Source organism: Dendrobates tinctorius, unplaced genomic scaffold (genome assembly GCF_039654945.1).
Source record: "Dendrobates tinctorius isolate UK_male_01 unplaced genomic scaffold, ASM3965494v1 ptg000084l, whole genome shotgun sequence".
NCBI lineage: Eukaryota > Metazoa > Chordata > Amphibia > Anura > Dendrobatidae > Dendrobates > Dendrobates tinctorius.
In genome coordinates this window covers 3,293,713-3,314,433 of record NW_027361752.1, presented here as the reverse complement: position 1 = coordinate 3,314,433, position 20,721 = coordinate 3,293,713, and the positions used below count along the sequence as shown (strand labels likewise).

Here is a 20,721-nt window from a genome sequence, read left to right as displayed (position 1 = left end):
CCATTTATACACTGTCCCACCTGCTTATTTTCTCTCAATTTCCTCCCCCCTCTTCTTTGATTGACAGCTCAGACTTCATAGAGCCAGAGATAGTTAGAAATAAAAAAGCAGGCAGGAAAGTGAATATATAATGTTTGGCCACACCATGATGCGCCGAACGCCTGTACTTGATTTGAACAGTTACCGTATTTTTCGGACCATAAGACGCACTTTTTTCCCCCAAAATTTTTGGGGAAAGTGGGGGGTGCGTCTTATGGTCGCAATGCACGGTACCTGGTGCGCTGGTGGCAGCGGGCGAGGCTCTGCGGTGCGGTGGTGGCAGCGGGCTGTGCTCCGGTGCAGGGGCGGCGGCTCCGCCGGCGTTTCTTCGCAGCCCGGAGGCCCCCGCACACCCCTTGCTGGGCGCCGCCATGTTGCAGTGGCCTCCGGGAGCATGGACCCCGGCAAGATGGCCGCCGGTTCGGGGACGGCGCATGCGCAGCTTCAGATCTCGTCCCGAGATCTCAGGTGACGAGATCTCGTTGCCGAGATTTGAATCTCGTCCCCCGAGATCTCGGCACGAGATCTGAAGCTGCGCATGCGCCGTCCCCGAAACCGGCGGCCATCTTGCCGGGGTCCATGCTCCCGGAGGCCACCGCAACATGGCGGCGCCCAGCAAGGGGTGTGCGGGGGCCTCCGGGCTGCGAAGAAACACCAGCGGAGCTGCCGCCCCTGCACCGGAGCACAGCCCGCTGCCACCACCGCACCGCAGAGCGCCGCCCGCTGCCACCACCGCAGAGCCCACCTGTCCCTGCCACAGCTGCCCCTGCCACAGCACAGCTGCCCCTGCACAGCCCACCCGCCCCAGCCCCAGCGTAGCTGCCGCCACCGCACGAGCCTGGACCACTGAATGACCCCTGTGACTACTTCTCCACCTGTGCCGAATCCCTTCCCAGGTAAGCTGAATTCGGACTGTAAGACGGACCCCCATTTGACACATTATTTTTTTCCCTATTTTCCTTCTGAAAATAGGGGTGCGTCTTATGGTCCGGTGCGTCTTATAGTCCGAAAAATACGGTATTTTGTGCTGTAACGTGAATGTAATGTGAATATGTCTTTATGATTATGCCTCTTACATTAAACCTCTGAGGTTGGTGAAACTGGATTGTTGCTCTGGAAGTCCTGAAGTCTTTTAATATCTCCAGGTAACTGGCTTTTCCACGTCTTGGCAACAAAACCTTTTTTCCGTTTTTGCACTTGCACATGTTCACGTCTCGTCCGTAGTAGATGCCTTTTCCACTCGCCAGTTTTAGGTCAGTCATGGGGAACAGAGACTGGTAGTAGCTCTGTATGGCAGGGTCGCTCCGCTGGATCAGTAATGGCTTCTTCTCCCAGTAAGAAGTGAAGAATTCATCACTTGTCATCGGGGCAATAAAGCTTTCAAAAAGACTCTGCGGTGAGGTGAAGTCTAGGGGCGGTTCGCTGGGATGGGGCAACTTGCTGGGTGTAGGACAGTCATCTTCTGTTTCAACCCGCTTTGCTCTTCGTGGCATATTCTGCTTGAAAAACAAAATTAGGTTAGAATAGGTTCATAATAATGTAATATCAAAGAAAACTGTACAGTAAGCCGAGGGTATAGATAGACACAAGAGACCACCAACTGTATAGTAAGCCGGGGGTATAGACACAAGAGACCACCAACTCTACAGTAAGCCGAGGGTATAGATAGACACAAGAGACCACCAACTGTATAGCAAGCCGGGGGTATAGATAGACACAAGAGACCACCAACTGTATAGTAAGCCGAGGGTATAGATAGACACAAGAGACCACCAACTGTATAGCAAGCCGAGGGTATAGATAGACACAAGAGATCACCAAATGTATAGTAAGCCGGGGGTATAGATAGACACAAGAGACCACCAACTGTATAGTAAGCCGGGGGTATAGACACAAGAGACCACCAACTCTATAGTAAGCCGAGGGTATAGATAGACACAAGAGACCACCAACTGTATAGCAAGCCGAGGGTATAGATAGACACAAGAGATCACCAACTGTATAGTAAGCCAGGGGTATAGATAGACACAAGAGACCACCAACTGTACAGTAAGCCGGGGGTATAGATAGACACAAGAGACCACCAACTGTACAGTAAGCCGGGGGTATAGATAGACACAAGAGACCACCAACTGTATAGTAAGCCGGGGGTATAGACACAAGAGACCACCAACTCTATAGTAAGCCGAGGGTATAGATAGACACAAGAGACCACCAACTGTATAGCAAGCCGGGGGTATAGATAGACACAAGAGACCACCAACTGTACAGTAAGCCGGGGGTATAGATAGACACAAGAGACCACCAACTGTATAGTAAGCCGTGGGAATAGACACAAGAGACCACCAACTGTATAGTAAGCCGAAGGTATAGATAGACAGAAGAGACCACCAACTGTATAGTAAGCCGAGGGTATAGACACAAGAGACCACCAACTGTATAGTGAGCCTTGGGTATAGATAGACACAAGAGACCACCAACTCTATAGTAAGCTGAGGGTATAGATAGACACAAGAGACCACCAACTTTATAGTAAGCTGAGGGTATAGATAGACACAAAAGACCACCAACTCTGTAATAAGCCGAGGGTATAGACACAGTTGACCGCCGACTGTACAAGTAAGTTGAAGGTATAGACACAGGTTCCCGCCTACTCTACAGTAAGCCAAGGGTATAGACACAAGTAGGTGACTAAACAGTAAGCCAAGAAGTATAGACTTAGGTGGCAGCAGACTACAAAGTAAGCCAAGGGTATACATACAAGTGACCGCAGACTGTACAGTAAGATGAGGGTATAGACGAGTGACCACCAACTATACACTAAGCCAGGTGTATCGACACAGGTGGCCGCAGTTTGCAGAAAGCCAGGGTTATAGACTCAGCATGACTATACATACACACATACATGGTCGCCAGCTGTACAGCCTGTGTATTACATACTATGCAAAGCAAGCTGTCATTTTATAAATTCTGCCATCTTGCTGTAAAGTCGGTAATCTCATATAGCACGAGAGCCTGGGGGCTGTATTAGTGTGTGCTTATGTATCATGTACATATGAATGCTGGCTGTACACTGTACCTCCTGCTGTATTAGTGTGTGCTGTGTATGTAGCACCAGTGGCTGTACACTGTACCTCCTGCTGTATTAGTGTGTGCGGTGTATATAGCACCGGTGACCGTACACTGTACCTCCTGCTGTATTAGTGTGTGCGGTGTATATAGTACCGATGGCTGTACACTGTACCTCCTGCTGTATTAGTGTGTGCGGTATATATAGTACCGGTGGCTATACACTGTACCTCCTGCTTTATTAGTGTGTGCGGTGTATATAGTACCGGTGGCTGTACACTGTACCTCCTGCTGTATTAGTGTGTGCGGTGTATATAGCACTGGTGACCGTACACTGTACCTCCTGCTGTATTAGTGTGTGCGGTGTATATAGCACTGGTGACCGTACACTGTACCTCCTGCTGTATTAGTGTGTGCGGTGTATATAGCACCGGTGGCTGTACACTGTACCTCCTGCTGTATTAGTGTGTGCTATGTATGGAGCACCGGTGGCTGTACACTGTACCTCCTGCTGTATTAGTGTGTGCGGTGTATATAGCACTGGTGACCGTACACTGTACCTCCTGCTGTATTAGTGTGTGCGGTGTATATAGCACCGGTGGCTGTACACTGTACCTCCTGCTGTATTAGTGTGTGCTATGTATGGAGCACCGGTGGCTGTACACTGTACCTCCTGCTGTATTAGTGTGTGCAGTGTATATAGCACCGGTGGCTGTACACTGTACCTCTTGCTGTATTAGTGTGTGCTGTGTATGTAGCACCAGTGGCTGTACACTGTACCTCCTGCTGTATTAGTGTGTGCGGTGTATATAGCACCGGTGACCGTACACTGTACCTCCTGCTGTATTAGTGTGTGCGGTGTATATAGTACCGGTGGCTGTACACTGTACCTCCTGCTGTATTAGTGTGTGCGGTATATATAGTACCAGTGGCTGTACACTGTACCTCATGCTTTATTAGTGTGTGCGGTGTATACAGTACCAGTGGCTGTACACTGTACCTCCTGCTGTATTAGTGTGTGCAATGTATATAGCACCGGGGGCTGTACACTGTACCTCCTGCTGTATTAGTGTGTGCGGTGTATATATAGTACCGGTGGCCGTACACTGTACCTCCTGCTGTATTAGTGTGTGCAATGTATATAGCACCGGGGGCTGTACACTGTACCTCCTGCTGTATTAGTGTGTGCGGTGTATATAGTAGCGGTGGCTGTACACTGTACCTCCTGCTGTATTAGTGTGTGCGGTGTATATAGCACCGGTGGCTGTACACTGTACCTCCTGCTGTGTGTGCGGTGTATATAGCACCGGTGGCTATACACTGTACCTCCTGCTGTATTAGTGTGTGCGGTGTATATAGCTCCGGTGACCGTACACTGTACCTCCTGCTGTATTAGTGTGTGCGGTGTATATAGCACCGGTGGCTGTACACTGTACCTCCTGCTGTATTAGTGTGTGCAGTGTATATAGCACCGGTGGCTGTACACTGTACCTCCTGCTGTATTAGTGTGTGCGGTGTATATAGCACCGGTGGCTGTACACTGTACCTCCTGCTGTATTAGTGTGTGCTGTGTATATAGCACCGGTGGCTGTACACTGTACCTCCTGCCGTATTAGTGTGTGCGGTGTATATAGTACCGGTGACTGTACACTGTACCTCCTGCTGTATTAGTGTGTGCGGTGTATATAGCACCGGTGGCTGTACACTGTACCTCCTGCTGTATTAGTGTGTGCGGTGTATATAGCACCGGTGGCTGTACACTGTACCTCCTGCTGTATTAGTGTGTGCGGTGTATATAGCACCGGTGGCTGTATACTGTACCTCCTGCTGTATTAGTGTGTGCGGTGTATATAGCACCGGTGGCTGTACACTGTACTTCCTGCTGTATTAGTGTGTGCGGTGTATATAGTACCGGTGGCTGTACACTGTACCTCCTGCTGTATTAGTGTGTGCTGTGTATATAGCACCAGTGACTGTACACTGTACCTCCTGCTGTATTAGTGTGTGCAGTGTATATAGCACCGGTGGCTGTACACTGTACCTCCTGCTGTATTAGTGTGTGCAGTGTATATAGCACCGGTGGCTGTACACTGCACCTCCTGCTGTGTGTGCTGTGTATATAGTACCGGTGGCTGTACACTGTACCTCCTGCTGTATTAGTGTGTGCGGTATATATAGCACCGGTGGCTGTACACTGTACCTCCTGCTGTATTAGTGTGTGCGGTGTATATAGCACCGGTGACTGTACACTGTACCTCCTGCTGTATTAGTGTGTGCGGTGTATATAGCACCGGTGACTGTACACTGTACCTCCTGCTGTATTAGTGTGTGCAGTGTATATAGCACCGGTGGCTGTACACTGTACCTCCTGCTGTATTAGTGTGTGCAGTGTATATAGAACATGCAAAAACATAAGCCTCGGAGACACCATCACATGTCTCTCAACGCAAGCAATGACTAGCCAGGTCTTTCACCGGGAAGGAACAACCACGGGAAGGGCAGTCTCCAATGAAGGAAACCACCTATGCCAAAACATGGTATCCATCCACAGACAGCTGTTTCGGGGTATTGCCCCTCATCAGTGTGGAGTAGGAAACTGGCTAGTAGGAGCAATGCCTAGTAAAAGACCATGGAAAAAGGAGGATGATTGACCTCATGGAGATCAACATCCGACACTGCGGAGACACCATCACGTGTTTCTCAACGCAGTGATTCTAGAGCACTGCCCCCATCCCTTATGGGAAATATGTAAAACATGCAAAAACATAAGCCGCGGAGACACCATCACATGTTTCTCAACGCAAGCAATGACTAGACAGGTCTTTCACCGGGAAGGAACAACCACGGGAAGGGCAGTCTCCAATGAAGGAAACCACCTATGCCAAAACATGGTATCCATCCACAGACAGCTGTTTCGGGGTATTGCCCCTCATCAGTGTGGAGTAGGAAACTGGCTAGTATGAGCAATGCCTAGTAAAAGACCATGAAAAAAGGAGGATGATTGACCTCATGGAGATCAACATCCGACACTGCGGAGACACCATCACCTGTTTCTCAACGCAGTGATTCTAGAGCACTGCCCCCATCCCTTATGGGAAATATGTAAAACATGCAAAAACATAAGCGGCGGAGACACCATCACATGTTTCTCAACGCAAGCAATGACTAGCCAGGTCTTTCACCGGGAAGGAACAACCACGGGAAGGGCAGTCTCCAATGAAGGAAACCACCTATGCCAAAACATGGTATCCATCCACAGACAGCTGCTTCGGGGTATTGCCCCTCATCAGTGTGGAGTAGGAAACTGGCTAGTAGGAGCAATGCCTAGTAAAAGACCATGAAAAAAGGAGGATGATTGACCTCATGGAGATCAACATCCGACACTGCGGAGATACCATCACGTGTTTCTCAACGCAGTGATTCTAGAGCACTGCCCCCATCCCTTATGGGAAATATGTAAAACAGGCAAAAACATAAGCAGCGGAGACACCATCACATGTTTCTCAACGCAAGCTATGACTAGCCAGGTCTTTCACCGGGAAGGAACAACCACGGGAAGGGCAGTCTATTAGTGTGTGCAGTGTATATAGCACCGGTGGCTGTACACTGTACCTCCTGCTGTATTAGTGTGTGCGGTGTATATAGCACCGGTGGCTGTACACTGTACCTCCTGCTGTATTAGTGTGTGCGGTGTATAGAGCACCGGTGGCTGTACACTGTACCTCCTGCTGTATTAGTGTGTGCTGTGTATATAGCACCGGTGGCTGTACACTGTACCTCCTGCTGTATTAGTGTGTGCGGTGTATATAGCACCGGTGGCTGTACACTGTACCTCCTGCTGTATTAGTGTGTGCAGTGTATAGAGCACCGGTGGCTGTACACTGTACCTCCTGCTGTATTAGTGTGTGCTGTGTATATAGCACCGGTGACTGTACACTGTACCTCCTGCTGTATTAGTGTGTGCGGTGTATATAGCACCGGTGGCTGTACACTGTACCTCCTGCTGTATTAGTGTGTGTGGTGTATATAGTACCGGTGGCTGTACACTGTACCTCCTGCTGTGTGTGCTGTGTATATAGCACCGGTGACTGTACACTGTATCTCCTGCTGTATTAGTGTGTGCGGTGTATATAGCACCGGTGGCTGTACACTGTACCTCCTGCTGTATTAGTGTGTGCTGTGTATATAGCACCGGTGGCTGTACACTGTACCTCCTGCTGTGTGTGCTGTGTATATAGCACCGGTGACTGTACACTGTACCTCCTGCTGTGTGTGCTGTGTATATAGCACCGGTGACTGTACACTGTACCTCCTGCTGTGTGTGCTGTGTATATAGCACCGGTGGCTGTACACTGTACCTCCTGCTGTATTAGTGTGTGCGGTGTATATAGCACCGGTGGCTGTACACTGTACCTCCTGCTGTATTAGTGTGTGCGGTGTATATAGCACCGGTGGCTGTACACTGTACCTCCTGCTGTATTAGTGTGTGCAGTGTATATAGCACCGGTGGCTGTACACTGTACCTCCTGCTGTATTAGTGTGTGCGGCGTATATAGCACCGGTGGCTGTACACTGTACCTCCTGCTGTATTAGTGTGTGCTGTGTATATAGCACCGGTGACTGTACACTGTAGCTCCTGCTGTATTAGTGTGTGCTGTGTATATAGCACCGGTGGCTGTACACTGTACCTCCTGCTGTGTTTGCTGTGTATATAGCACTGGTGACTGTACACTGTACCTCCTGCTTTGTGTGCTGTGTATATAGCACCGGTGGCTGTACACTGTACCTCCTGCTGTATTAGTGTGTGCGGTGTATATAGCACCGGTGGCTGTACACTGTACCTCCTGCTGTATTAGTGTGTGCGGTGTATATAGCATCGGTGGCTGTACACTGTACCTCCTGCTGTATTAGTGTGTGCGGTGTATATAGCACCGGTGGCTGTACACTGTACCTCCTGCTGTATTAGTGTGTGCGGTGTATATAGCACCGGTGGCTGTACACTGTACCTCCTGCTGTATTAGTGTGTGCGCTGTATATAGCACCGATGGCTGTACACTGTACCTCCTGCTGTATTAGTGTGTGCAGTGTATATAGCACCGGTGGCTGTACACTGTACCTCCTGCTGTATTAGTGTGTGCGGTGTATATAGCACCGGTGGCTGTACACTGTACTTCCTGCTGTATTAGTGTGTGCGGTGTATATAGCACCGGTGGATTTACACTGTACCTCCTGCTGTATTAGTGTGTGCGGTGTATATAGCACCGGTGGCTGTACACTGTACCTCCTGCTGTATTAGTGTGTGCTGTGTATATAGCACCGGTGGCTGTACACTGTATCTCCTGCTGTGTGTGCTGTGTATATAGCACCGGTGACCGTACACTGTACCTCCTGCTGTATTAGTGTGTGCTGTGTATATAGCACCGGTGGCTGTACACTGTACCTCCTGCTGTATTAGTGTGTGCAGTGTATATAGCACCGGTGACTGTACACTGTACCTCCTGCTGTATTAGTGTGTGCTGTGTATATAGCACCGGTGGCTGTACACTGTACCTCCTGCTGTATTAGTGTGTGCAGTGTATATAGCACCGGTCACTGTACACTGTACCTCCTGCTGTATTAGTGTGTGCAGTGTATATAGCAACGGTGGCTGTACACTGTACCTCCTGCTGTATTAGTTTGTGCGGTGTATATAGCACCGGTGGCTGTACACTGTACCTCCTGCTGTATTAGTGTGTGCAGTGTATATAGCACCGGTGGCTGTACACTGTACCTCCTGCTGTATTAGTGTGTGCGGTGTATATAGTACCGGTGGCTGTACACTGTACCTCCTGCTGTATTAGTGTGTGCTGTGTATATAGCACCAGTGACTGTACACTGTACCTCCTGCTGTATTAGTGTGTGCAGTGTATATAGCACCGGTGGCTGTACACTGTACCTCCTGCTGTATTAGTGTGTGCAGTGTATATAGCACCGGTGGCTGTACACTGTACCTCCTGCTGTGTGTGCTGTGTATATAGTACCGGTGGCTGTACACTGTACCTCCTGCTGTATTAGTGTGTGCGGTGTATATAGCACCGGTGACTGTACACTGTACCTCCTGCTGTATTAGTGTGTGCGGTGTATATAGCACCGGTGACTGTACACTGTACCTCCTGCTGTATTAGTGTGTGCGGTGTATATAGCAACGGTGACTGTACACTGTACCTCCTGCTGTATTAGTGTGTGCAGTGTATATAGCACCGGTGGCTGTACACTGTACCTCCTGCTGTATTAGTGTGTGCACTGTATATAGCACCGGTGGCTGTACACTGTACCTCCTGCTGTGTGTGCTGTGTATATAGTACCGGTGGCTGTACACTGTACCTCCTGCTGTATTAGTGTGTGCGGTATATATAGCACCGGTGGCTGTACACTGTACCTCCTGCTGTATTAGTGTGTGCGGTGTATATAGCACCGGTGACTGTACACTGTACCTCCTGCTGTATTAGTGTGTGCGGTGTATATAGCACCGGTGACTGTACACTGTACCTCCTGCTGTATTAGTGTGTGCAGTGTATATAGCACCGGTGGCTGTACACTGTACCTCCTGCTGTATTAGTGTGTGCAGTATATATAGAACATACAAAAACATAAGCCGCGGAGACACCATCACATGTTTCTCAACGCAAGCAATGACTAGCCAGGTCTTTCACCGGGAAGGAACAACCACGGGAAGGGCAGTCTCCAATGAAGGAAACCACCTATGCCAAAACATGGTATCCATCCACAGACAGCTGTTTCGGGGTATTGCCCCTCATCAGTGTGGAGTAGGAAACTGGCTAGTAGGAGCAATGCCTAGTAAAAGACCATGAAAAAAGGAGGATGATTGACCTCATGGAGATCAACATCCGACACTGCGGAGACACCATCACGTGTTTCTCAACACAGTGATTCTAGAGCATTGCCCCCATCCCTTATGGGAAATATGTAAAACATGCAAAAACATAAGCCGCGGAGACACCATCACATGTTTCTCAACGCAAGCAATGACTAGCCAGGTCTTTCACCGGGAAGGAACAACCACGGGAAGGGCAGTCTATTAGTGTGTGCAGTGTATATAGCACCGGTGGCTGTACACTGTATCTCCTGCTGTATTAGTGTGTGCGGTGTATATAGCACCGGTGGCTGTACACTGTACCTCCTGCTCTGTGTGCGGTGTATATAGCACCGGTGGCTGTACACTGTACCTCCTGCTGTATTAGTGTGTGCGGTGTATATAGCACCGGTGACCGTACACTGTACCTCCTGCTGTATTAGTGTGTGCGGTGTATATAGCACCGGTGGCTGTACACTGTACCTCCTGCTGTATTAGTGTGTGCAGTGTATATAGCACCGGTGACTGTACACTGTACCTCCTTCTGTGTGTGCTGTGTATATAGCACCGGTGACTGTACACTGTACCTCCTGCTGTATTAGTGTGTGCGGTGTATATAGCACCGGTGACTGTACACTGTACCTCCTGCTGTATTAGTGTGTGCGGTGTACATAGTACAGGTGGCTGTACACTGTACCTCCTGCTGTGTGTGCTGTGTATATAGCACCGGTGACTGTACACTGTACCTCCTGCTGTATTAGTGTGTGCGGTGTATATAGCACCGGTGACTGTACACTGTACCTCCTGCTGTATTAGTGTGTGCGGTGTACATAGTACCGGTGGCTGTACACTGTACCTCCTGCTGTATTAGTGTGTGTGGTGTATATAGCACCGGTGGCTGTACACTGTACCTCCTGCCGTATTAGTGTGTGCTGTGTATATATCACCGGTGGCTGTACACTGTACCTCCTGCCGTATTAGTGTGTGCTGTGTATATAGCACCGGTGGCTGTACACTGTACCTCCTGCTGTATTAGTGTGTGCTGTGTATATAGCACAGGTGGCTGTACACTGTACCTCCTGCTGTATTAGTGTGTGCGGTGTATATAGCACCGGTGGCTGTACACTGTACCTCCTGCTGTATTAGTGTGTGCGGTGTATATAGCACGGGTGGCTGTACACTGTACCTCCTGCTGTATTAGTGTGTGCGGTGTATATAGCACCGGTGGCTGTACACTGTACCTCCTGCTGTATTAGTGTGTGCGGTGTATATAGCACCGGTGGCTGTACACTGTACCTCCTGCTGTATTAGTGTGTGCGGTGTATATAGCACCGGTGGCTGTACACTGTACCTCCTGCTGTATTAGTGTGTGCGGTGTATATAGCACCGGTGGCTGTACACTGTACCTCCTGCTGTATTAGTGTGTGCGGTGTATATAGCACCGGTGGCTGTACACTGTACCTCCTGCAGTATTAGTGTGTGCTGTGTATATAGCACCGGTGGCTGTACACTGTACCTCCTGCTGTGTGTGCTGTGTATATAGCACCGGTGACCGTACACTGTACCTCCAGCTGTATTAGTGTGTGCTGTGTATATAGCACCGGTGGCTGTACACTGTACCTCCTGCTGTATTAGTGTGTGCAGTGTATATTGCACCGGTGACTGTACACTGTACCTCCTGCTGTATTAGTGTGTGCGGTGTATATAGCACCGGTGGCTGTACACTGTACCTCCTGTTGTATTAGTGTGTGCGGTGTATATAGCACCGGTGGCTGTACACTGTACCTCCTGCTGTATTAGTGTGTGCAGTGTATATTGCACCGGTGACTGTACACTGTACCTCCTGCTGTATTAGTGTGTGCGGTGTATATAGCACCGGTGGCTGTACACTGTACCTCCTGCTGTATTAGTCTGTGCGGTGTATATAATATTGGTGGCTGTACACTGTACCTCCTGCTGTATTAGTGTGTGCTGTGTATATAGCACCGGTGACTGTACACTGTACCTCCTGCTGTATTAGTGTGTACAGTGTATATAGCACCGGTGGCTGTACACTGTACCTCCTGCTGTATTAGTGTGTGCTGTGTATATAGTACCGGTGGCTGTACACTGTACCTCCTGCTGTGTATATAGCACCAGTGACTGTACACTGTACCTCCAGCTGTATTAGTGTGTGCGGTGTATATAGCACCGGTGACTGTACACTGTACCTCCTGCTGTATTAGTGTGTGCTGTGTATATAGTACCGGTGGCTGTACACTGTACCTCCTGCTGTATTAGTGTGTGCGGTGTATATAGCACCGGTGGCTGTACACTGTACCTCCTGCTGTGTATATAGCACCAGTGACTGTACACTGTACCTCCTGCTGTATTAGTGTGTGCGGTGTATATAGCACCAGTGACTGTACACTGTACCTCCTGCTGTATTAGTGTGTGCTGTGTATATAGCATCGGTGACTGTACACTGTACCTCCTGCTGTATTAGTGTGTGCGGTGTATATAGCACCGGTGACTGTACACTGTACCTCCTGCTGTATTAGTGTGTGCGGTGTATATAGCACCGGTGACTGTACACTGTACCTCCTGCTGTATTAGTGTGTGCGGTGGCTGTACCTCCTGCTGTATTAGTGTGTGCGGTGTATATAGCACCGGTGGCTGTACACTTTACCTCCTGCTGTATTAGTGTGTGCAGTGTATATAGCACCGGTGGCTGTACACTGTACCTCCTGCTGTATTAGTGTGTGCTGTGTATATAGCACCGGTGGCTGTACACTGTACCTCCTGCTGTGTGTGTGCTGTGTATACAGCACCGGTGACCGTACACTGTACCTCCTGCTGTATTAGTGTGTGCGGTATATATAGTACCGGTGGCTGTACACTGTACCTCCTGCTGTATTAGTGTGTGCGGTGTATATAGTACCGGTGGCTGTACACTGTACCTCATGCTGTATTAGTGTGTGCGGTGTATATAGCACCGGTGGCTGTACACTGTACCTCCTGCTGTGTGTGCTGTGTATATAGCACCGGTGACCGTACACTGTACCTCCTGCTGTATTAGTGTGTGCGTTGTATATAGCACCGGTGGCTGTACACTGTACCTCCTGCTGTATTAGTGTGTGCGGTATATATAGTACCAGTGGCTGTACACTGTACCTCCTGCTGTATTAGTGTGTGCTGTGTATATAGCACTGGTGACCGTACACTGTACCTCCTGCTGTATTAGTGTGTGCGGTGTATATAGCACTGGTGACTGTACACTGTACCTCCTGCTGTATTAGTGTGTGCGGTATATATAGTATCGGTGGCTGTACACTGTACCTCCTGCTGTATTAGTGTGTGCTGTGTATATAGCACTGGTGACCGTACACTGTACCTCCTGCTGTATTAGTGTGTGCTGTGTATATAGCACCGGTGACTATACACTATACCTCCTGCTGTGTGTGCTGTGTATATAGCACCGGTGGCTGCACACTGTACCTCCTGCTGTATTAGTGTGTGCTGTGTATATAGCACTGGTGACCGTACACTGTACCTCCTGCTGTATTAGTGTGTGCTGTGTATATAGCACCGGTGACTGTACACTGTACCTCCTGCTGTGTGTGCTGTGTATATAGCACCAGTGGCTGTACACTGTACCTCCTGCTGTATTAGTGTGTGCAGTGTATATAGCACCGGTGACTGTACACTGTACCTCCTGCTGTGTGTGCTATGTATATAGCACCGGTGGCTGTACACTGTACCTCCTGCTGTATTAGTGTGTGCAGTGTATATAGCACCGGTGGCTGTACACTGTACCTCCTGCTGTATTAGTGTGTGCGGTGTATATAGCACCGGTGACTGTACACTGTACCTCCTGCTGTATTAGTGTGTGCTGTGTATATAGCACCGGTGGCTGTACACTGTACCTCCTGCTGTGTGTGTGCTGTGTATATAGCACCGGTGACCGTACACTGTACCTCCTGCTGTATTAGTGTGTGCGGTATATATAGTACCGGTGGCTGTACACTGTACCTCCTGCTGTATTAGTGTGTGCGGTGTATATAGCACCGGTGGCTGTACACTGTACCTCCTGCTGTGTGTGCTGTGTATATAGCACCGGTGACCGTACACTGTACCTCCTGCTGTATTAGTGTGTGCGTTGTATATAGCACCGGTGGCTGTACACTGTACCTCCTGCTGTATTAGTGTGTGCGGTGTATATAGTACCGGTGGCTGTACACTGTACCTCCTGCTGTATTAGTGTGTGCGGTGTATATAGTACCGGTGGCTGTACACTGTACCTCCTGCTGTATTAGTGTGTGCTGTGTATATAGCACTGGTGACCGTACACTGTACCTCCTGCTGTATTAGTGTGTGCGGTGTATATAGCACCGGTGACTGTACACTGTACCTCCTGCTGTATTAGTGTGTGCCGTATATATAGTATCGGTGGCTGTATACTGTACCTCCTGCTGTATTAGTGTGTGCGGTATATATAGTACCGGTGGCTGTACACTGTACCTCCTGCTGTATTAGTGTGTGCGGTGTATATAGCACCGGTGGCTGTACACTGTACCTCCTGCTGTGTGTGCTGTGTATATAGCACCGGTGACCGTACACTGTACCTCCTGCTGTATTAGTGTGTGCGGTGTATATAGCACCGGTGGCTGTACACTGTAACTCCTGCTGTATTAGTGTGTGCAGTGTATATAGCACCGGTGGCTGTACACTGTACCTCCTGCTGTATTAGTGTGTGCAGTGTATATAGCACCGGTGGCTGTACACTGTACCTCCTGCTGTATTAGTGTGTGCTGTGTATATAGCACTGGTGACCGTACACTGTACCTCCTGCTGTATTAGTGTGTGCTGTGTATATAGCACTGGTGACCGTACACTGTACCTCCTGCTGTATTAGTGTGTGCTGTGTATACAGCACCGGTGACTGTACACTGTACCTCCTGCTGTGTGTGCTGTGTGTATAGCACCGGTGGCTGCACACTGTACCTCCTGCTGTATTAGTGTGTGCTGTGTATATAGCACTGGTGACCGTACACTGTACCTCCTGCTGTATTAGTGTGTGCTGTGTATATAGCACCGGTGACTGTACACTGTACCTCCTGCTGTGTGTGCTATGTATATAGCACCGGTGGCTGTACACTGTACCTCCTGCTGTATTAGTGTGTGCAGTGTATATAGCACCGGTGGCTGTACACTGTACCTCCTGCTTTATTAGTGTGTGCGGTGTTTATAGCACCGGTGACTGTACACTGTACCTCCTGCTGTATTAGTGTGTGCGGTGTATATAGCACCGGTGGCTGTACACTGTACCTCCTGCTGTATTAGTGTGTGCTGTGTATAGAGTACCGGTGGCTGTACACTGTACCTCCTGCTTTATTAGTGTGTGCGGTGTATATAGCACCGGTGGCTGTACACTGTACCTCCTGCTTTATTAGTGTGTGCGGTGTATATAGCACCGGTGGCTGTACACTGTACCTCCTGCTGTATTAGTGTGTGCGGTGTATATAGCACCGGTGACTGTACACTGTACCTCCTGCTGTATTAGTGTGTGCTGTGTATAGAGTACCGGTGGCTGTACACTGTACCTCCTGCTGTATTAGTGTGTGCGGTGTATATAGCACCGGTGGCTGTACACTGTACCTCCTGCTGTGTATATAGCACCAGTGACTGTACACTGTACCTCCTGCTGTATTAGTGTGTGCGGTGTATCTAGCACCGGTGGCTGTACACTGTACCTCCTGCTGTATTAGTGTGTGCGGTGTATATAGCACCGGTGACTGTACACTGTACCTCCTGCTGTATTAGTGTGTGCTGTGTATATAGCACCGGTGACTGTACACTGTGCCTCATGCTGTGTGTGCGGTGTATATAGCACCGGTGACTGTACACTGTACCTCCTGCTGTGTGTGCTGTGTAGATAGCACCGGTGACTGTACCTCCTGCTGTGTGTGCTGTGTAGATAGCACCGGTGACTGTACACTGTACCTCCTGCTGTGTGTGCTGTGTATATAGCACCGGTGACTGTACACTGTACCTCCTGCTGTGTGTGCTGTGTATATAGCACCGGTGACTGTACACTGTACCTCCTGCTGTATTAGTGTGTGCTGTGTATATAGCACCGGTGACTGTACACTGTACCTCCTGCTGTATTAGTGTGTGCTGTGTATATAGCACCTGTGGCTGTACACTGTACCTCCTGCTGTATTAGTGTGTGCGGTTTATATAGCACCGGTGGCTGTACACTGTACCTCCTGCTGTATTAGTGTGTGCGGTGTATATAGCACCGGTGGCTGTACACTGTACCTCCTGCTGTATTAGTGTGTGCGGTGTATATAGCACCGGTGGCTGTACACTGTACCTCCTGCTGTATTAGTGTGTGCGGTGTATATAGCACCGGTGGCTGTACACTGTACCTCCTGCTGTATTAGTGTGTGCGGTGTATATAGCACCGGTGGCTTTACACTGTACCTCCTGCTGTGTGTGCTGTGTATATAGCACCGGTGGCTATACACTGTACCTCCTGCTGTGTGTGCTGTGTATATAGCACCGGTGACTGTACACTGTACCACCTGCTGTGTGTGCTGTGTATATAGCACCGGTGACTGTACACTGTAACTCCTGCTGTATTAGTGTGTGCTGTGTATATAGCACCGGTGACTGTACACTGTACCTCCTGCTGTGTGTGCTGTGTATATAGCACCGGTGGCTGTACACTGTACCTCCTGTTGTATTAGTGTGTGCTGTGTATATAGCACCGGTGGCTATACACTGTACCTCCTGCTGTGTGTGCTGTGTATATAGCACCGGTGACTGTACACTGTACCTCCTGCTGTGTGTGTTGTGTATATAGCACCGGTGACTGTACACTGTACCTCCTGCTGTGTGTGCTGTTTATATAGCACCGGTGACTGTACACTGTACCTCCTGCTGTGTGTGCTGTGTATATAGCACCGGTGACTGTACACTGTACCTCCTGCTGTGTGTGCTGTGTATATAGCACCGGTGACTGTACACTGTACCTTCTGCTGTGTGTGCTGTGTATATAGCACCGGTGACTGTACACTGTACCTCCTGCTGTATTAGTGTGTGCTGTGTATATAGCACCGGTGACTGTACACTGTACCTAATGCTGTATTAACGTGTGCAGTATATAGCACCGGTGGCTGTACACTGTACCTCCTGCTGTATTAGTGTGTGCGGTGTATATAGCACCGGTGGCTGTACACTGTACCTCCTGCTGTATTAGTGTGTGCAGTGTATATAGCACCGGTGGCTGTACACTGTACCTCCTGCTATATTAGTGTGTGCAGTGTATATAGCACCGGTGGCTGTACACTGTACCTCCTGCTGTATTAGTGTGTGCAGTGTATATAGCACCGGTGGCTGTACACTGTACCTCCTGCTGTATTAGTGTGTGCTGTGTATATAGCACCGGTGACTGTACACTGTAACTCCTGCTGTATTAGTGTGTGCTGTGTATATAGCACCGGTGACTGTACACTGTACCTCCTGCTGTGTGTGCTGTGTATATAGCACCGGTGACTGTACACTGTACCTCCTGCTGTGTGCGGTGTATATAGCACCGGTGACTGTACACTGTACCTCCTGCTGTATTAGTGTGTGCGGTGTATATAGCACCGGTGACTGTACACTTTACCTCCTGCTGTATTAGTGTGTGCTGTGTATATAGCACCGGTGACTGTACACTGTACCTCCTGCTGTGTGTGCTGTGTATATAGCACCGGTGGCTGTACACTGTACCTCCTGCTGTGTGTGCTGTGTATATAGCACCGGTGGCTGTACACTGTACCTCCTGCTGTATTAGTGTGTGCTGTGTATATAGCACCGGTGGCTATACACTGTACCTCCTGCTGTGTGTGCTGTGTATATATCACCGGTGACTGTACTCTGTACCTCCTGCTGTGTGTACTGTGTATATAGCACCGGTGGCTGTACACTGTACCTCCTGCTGTATTAGTGTGTGCTGTGTATATAGCACCGGTGACTGTACACTGTACCTCCTGCTGTGTGTGCTGTGTATATAGCACCGGTGACTGTACACTGTAACTCCTGCTGTGTGTGCTGTGTATATAGCACCGGTGACTGTACACTGTAACTCCTGCTGTGTGTGCTGTGTATATAGCACCGGTGGCTGTACACTGTACCTCCTGCTGTATTAGTGTGCAGTGTATATAGCACCGGTGACTGTACACTGTACCTCCTGCTGTATTAGTGTGTGCAGTGTATATAGCACCGGTGGCTGTACACTGTACCTCCTGCTGTATTAGTGTGTGCAGTGTATATAGCACCGGTGGCTGTACACTGTACCTCCTGCTGTATTAGTGTGTGCAGTGTATATAGCACCGGTGACTGTACACTGTACCTCCTGCTGTATTAGTGTGTGCGGTGTACATAGTACCGGTGACTGTACACTGTACCTCCTGCTGTATTAGTGTATGCGGTGTATATAGCACCGGTGACTGTACACTGTACCTCCTGCTGTACTAGTGTGTGCGGTGTATATAGTACCGGTGGCTGTACACTGTACCTCCTGCTGTATTAGTGTGTGCTGTGTATATAGCACCGGTGGCTGTACACTGTACCTCCTGCTGTGTGTGCTGTGTATATAGCACCGGTGGCTGTACACTGTACCTCCTGCTGTATTAGTGTGTGCTGTGTATATAGCACAGGTGACTGTACACTGTAGCTCCTGCTGTATTAGTGTGTGCGGTGTATATAGCACCGGTGGCTGTACACTGTACCTCCTGCTGTATTAGTGTGTGCTGTGTATATAGCACCGGTGGCTGTACACTGTACCTCCTGCTGTGTGTGCTGTGTATATAGTACCGGTGGCTGTACACTGTACCTCCTGCTGTGTGTGCAGTGTATATAGCACCGGTGGCTGTACACTGTACCTCCTGCTGTATTAGTGTGTGCTGTGTATATAGTACCGGTGGCTGTACACTGTACCTCCTGCTGTATTAGTGTGTGCTGTGTATATAGCACCGGTGACTGTACACTGTACCTCCTGCTGTGTGTGCTGTGTATATAGCACCGGTGGCTGTACACTGTACCTCCTGCTGTGTGTGCTGTGTATATAGTACCGGTGGCTGTACACTGTACCTCCTGCTGTGTGTGCAGTGTATATAGCACCGGTGGCTGTACACTGTACCTCCTGCTGTATTAGTGTGTGCGGTGTATATAGCACCGGTGACTGTACACTGTACCTCCTGCTGTATTAGTGTGTGCTGTGTATATAGTACCGGTGGCTGTACACTGTACCTCCTGCTGTGTGTGCTGTGTATATAGCACCGGTGACTGTACACTGTACCTCCTGCTGTGTGTGCTGTGTATATAGCACCGGTGACTGTACACTGTACCTCCTGCTGTATTAGTGTGTGCTGTGTATATAGTACCGGTGACTGTACACTGTACCTCCTGCTGTATTAGTGTGTGCAGTGTATATAGCACCGGTGGCTATACACTGTACCTCCTGCTGTATTAGTGTGTGCAGTGTATATAGCACCGGTGGCTATACACTGTACCTCCTGCTGTATTAGTGTGTGCTGTGTATATAGCACCGGTGGCTGTACACTGTACCTCCTGCTGTATTAGTGTGTGCAGTGTATATAGCACCGGTGGCTATACACTGTACCTCCTGCTGTATTAGTGTGTGCTGTGTATATAGCACCGGTGACTGTACACTGTACCTCCTGCTGTGTGTGCTGTGTATATAGCACCGGTGGCTGTACACTGTAACTCCTGCTGTATTAGTGTGTGCAGTGTATATAGCACCGGTGACTGTACACTGTACCTCCTGCTGTGTATATAGCACCGGTGACTGTACACTGTACCTCCTGCTGTGTATATAGCACCGGTGACTGTACACTGTACCTCCTCTTGGCCGCGCTGCTCCTTCACTTCTCTTCCCCGGCTCAGAGCTACACGAGAGAACCATGTGGCTGCAGTCTTATCCCAGCATGCCTAGCGTCAATACAACTTTTGCTGTTAAAAGGGCAACGACTGGGCCCAGTTGAATAAGCATCGCTGCATTGAAGATCGACACCTTGTGGTAAATTCTAGGTATTGTCACGTGTCTCCTTTCTTTTTGTATAGATAGGGAAGGTTCTCAGGAATTTGTGGAAACAAAATCCATAAATGTATATTTTTGCTTCCAGTGGAGTTTTCCATAATGAACAACCCCTGTAACTGAGTGCACAAATTCTTGAGTTGTAGTATAGAAAACTTGGCACGCTCTGGTAGATGCGATGAAGGGATTCAGTGTGAAATACATACAGTAGCCACAACAGACGTTTCGGTCTTTGAAGACCTTCATCAGTGTGCTACAATAAAACATAATAATAAGAATGAAAACAGGTAAAAATATAATAGAAAAAACAAAATATACATAAGAACAGCATATACAACAGGATCAAGGTTATAATGAAGGGTCGCATAGAGATAACGGATAATCCGGTGAATTTATCCAACCAGATTGTCCAGCAGTGGTGCAGGTGATAGCTATTGATAAAGGGTGAAATGCCACATGATAATCAAAACCAGAAAACGAGATATAGACCTACCTGTAGGAAATAGAAGTAGGATGTGTGATTTGACACATAATAATAATAATAATAATAAATTTTATTTCTATAGCGCTGACATATTCCGCAGCACTTTACATTTCAGAGGGGATTTGTACAGACAATAGACATTACAGCATAACAATAATCACATAGATTATAACAAATACCAAGAGGAGT

General features: G+C 48.9%; 1 protein-coding gene across 1 annotated transcript in view; it reads right to left on the bottom strand.

The window, feature by feature from the left end:
* The window catches only part of RIOX2 (ribosomal oxygenase 2), a 51,177-nt gene extending 31,191 nt beyond the window's left edge, over positions 1–19,986 (bottom strand). Inside the window, exons 1-2 of the mRNA XM_073584405.1 lie at positions 19,853–19,986; positions 1,116–1,535 (exon numbers count right to left, since the gene is read on the bottom strand). Of these exons, the coding sequence (XP_073440506.1) occupies positions 1,116–1,532 (417 nt within the window). The 5' untranslated portion in view covers positions 1,533–1,535; positions 19,853–19,986. The remainder of the gene's footprint in view (positions 1–1,115; positions 1,536–19,852) is intronic.
* Between the last annotated feature and the right edge of the window lie 735 nt (positions 19,987–20,721).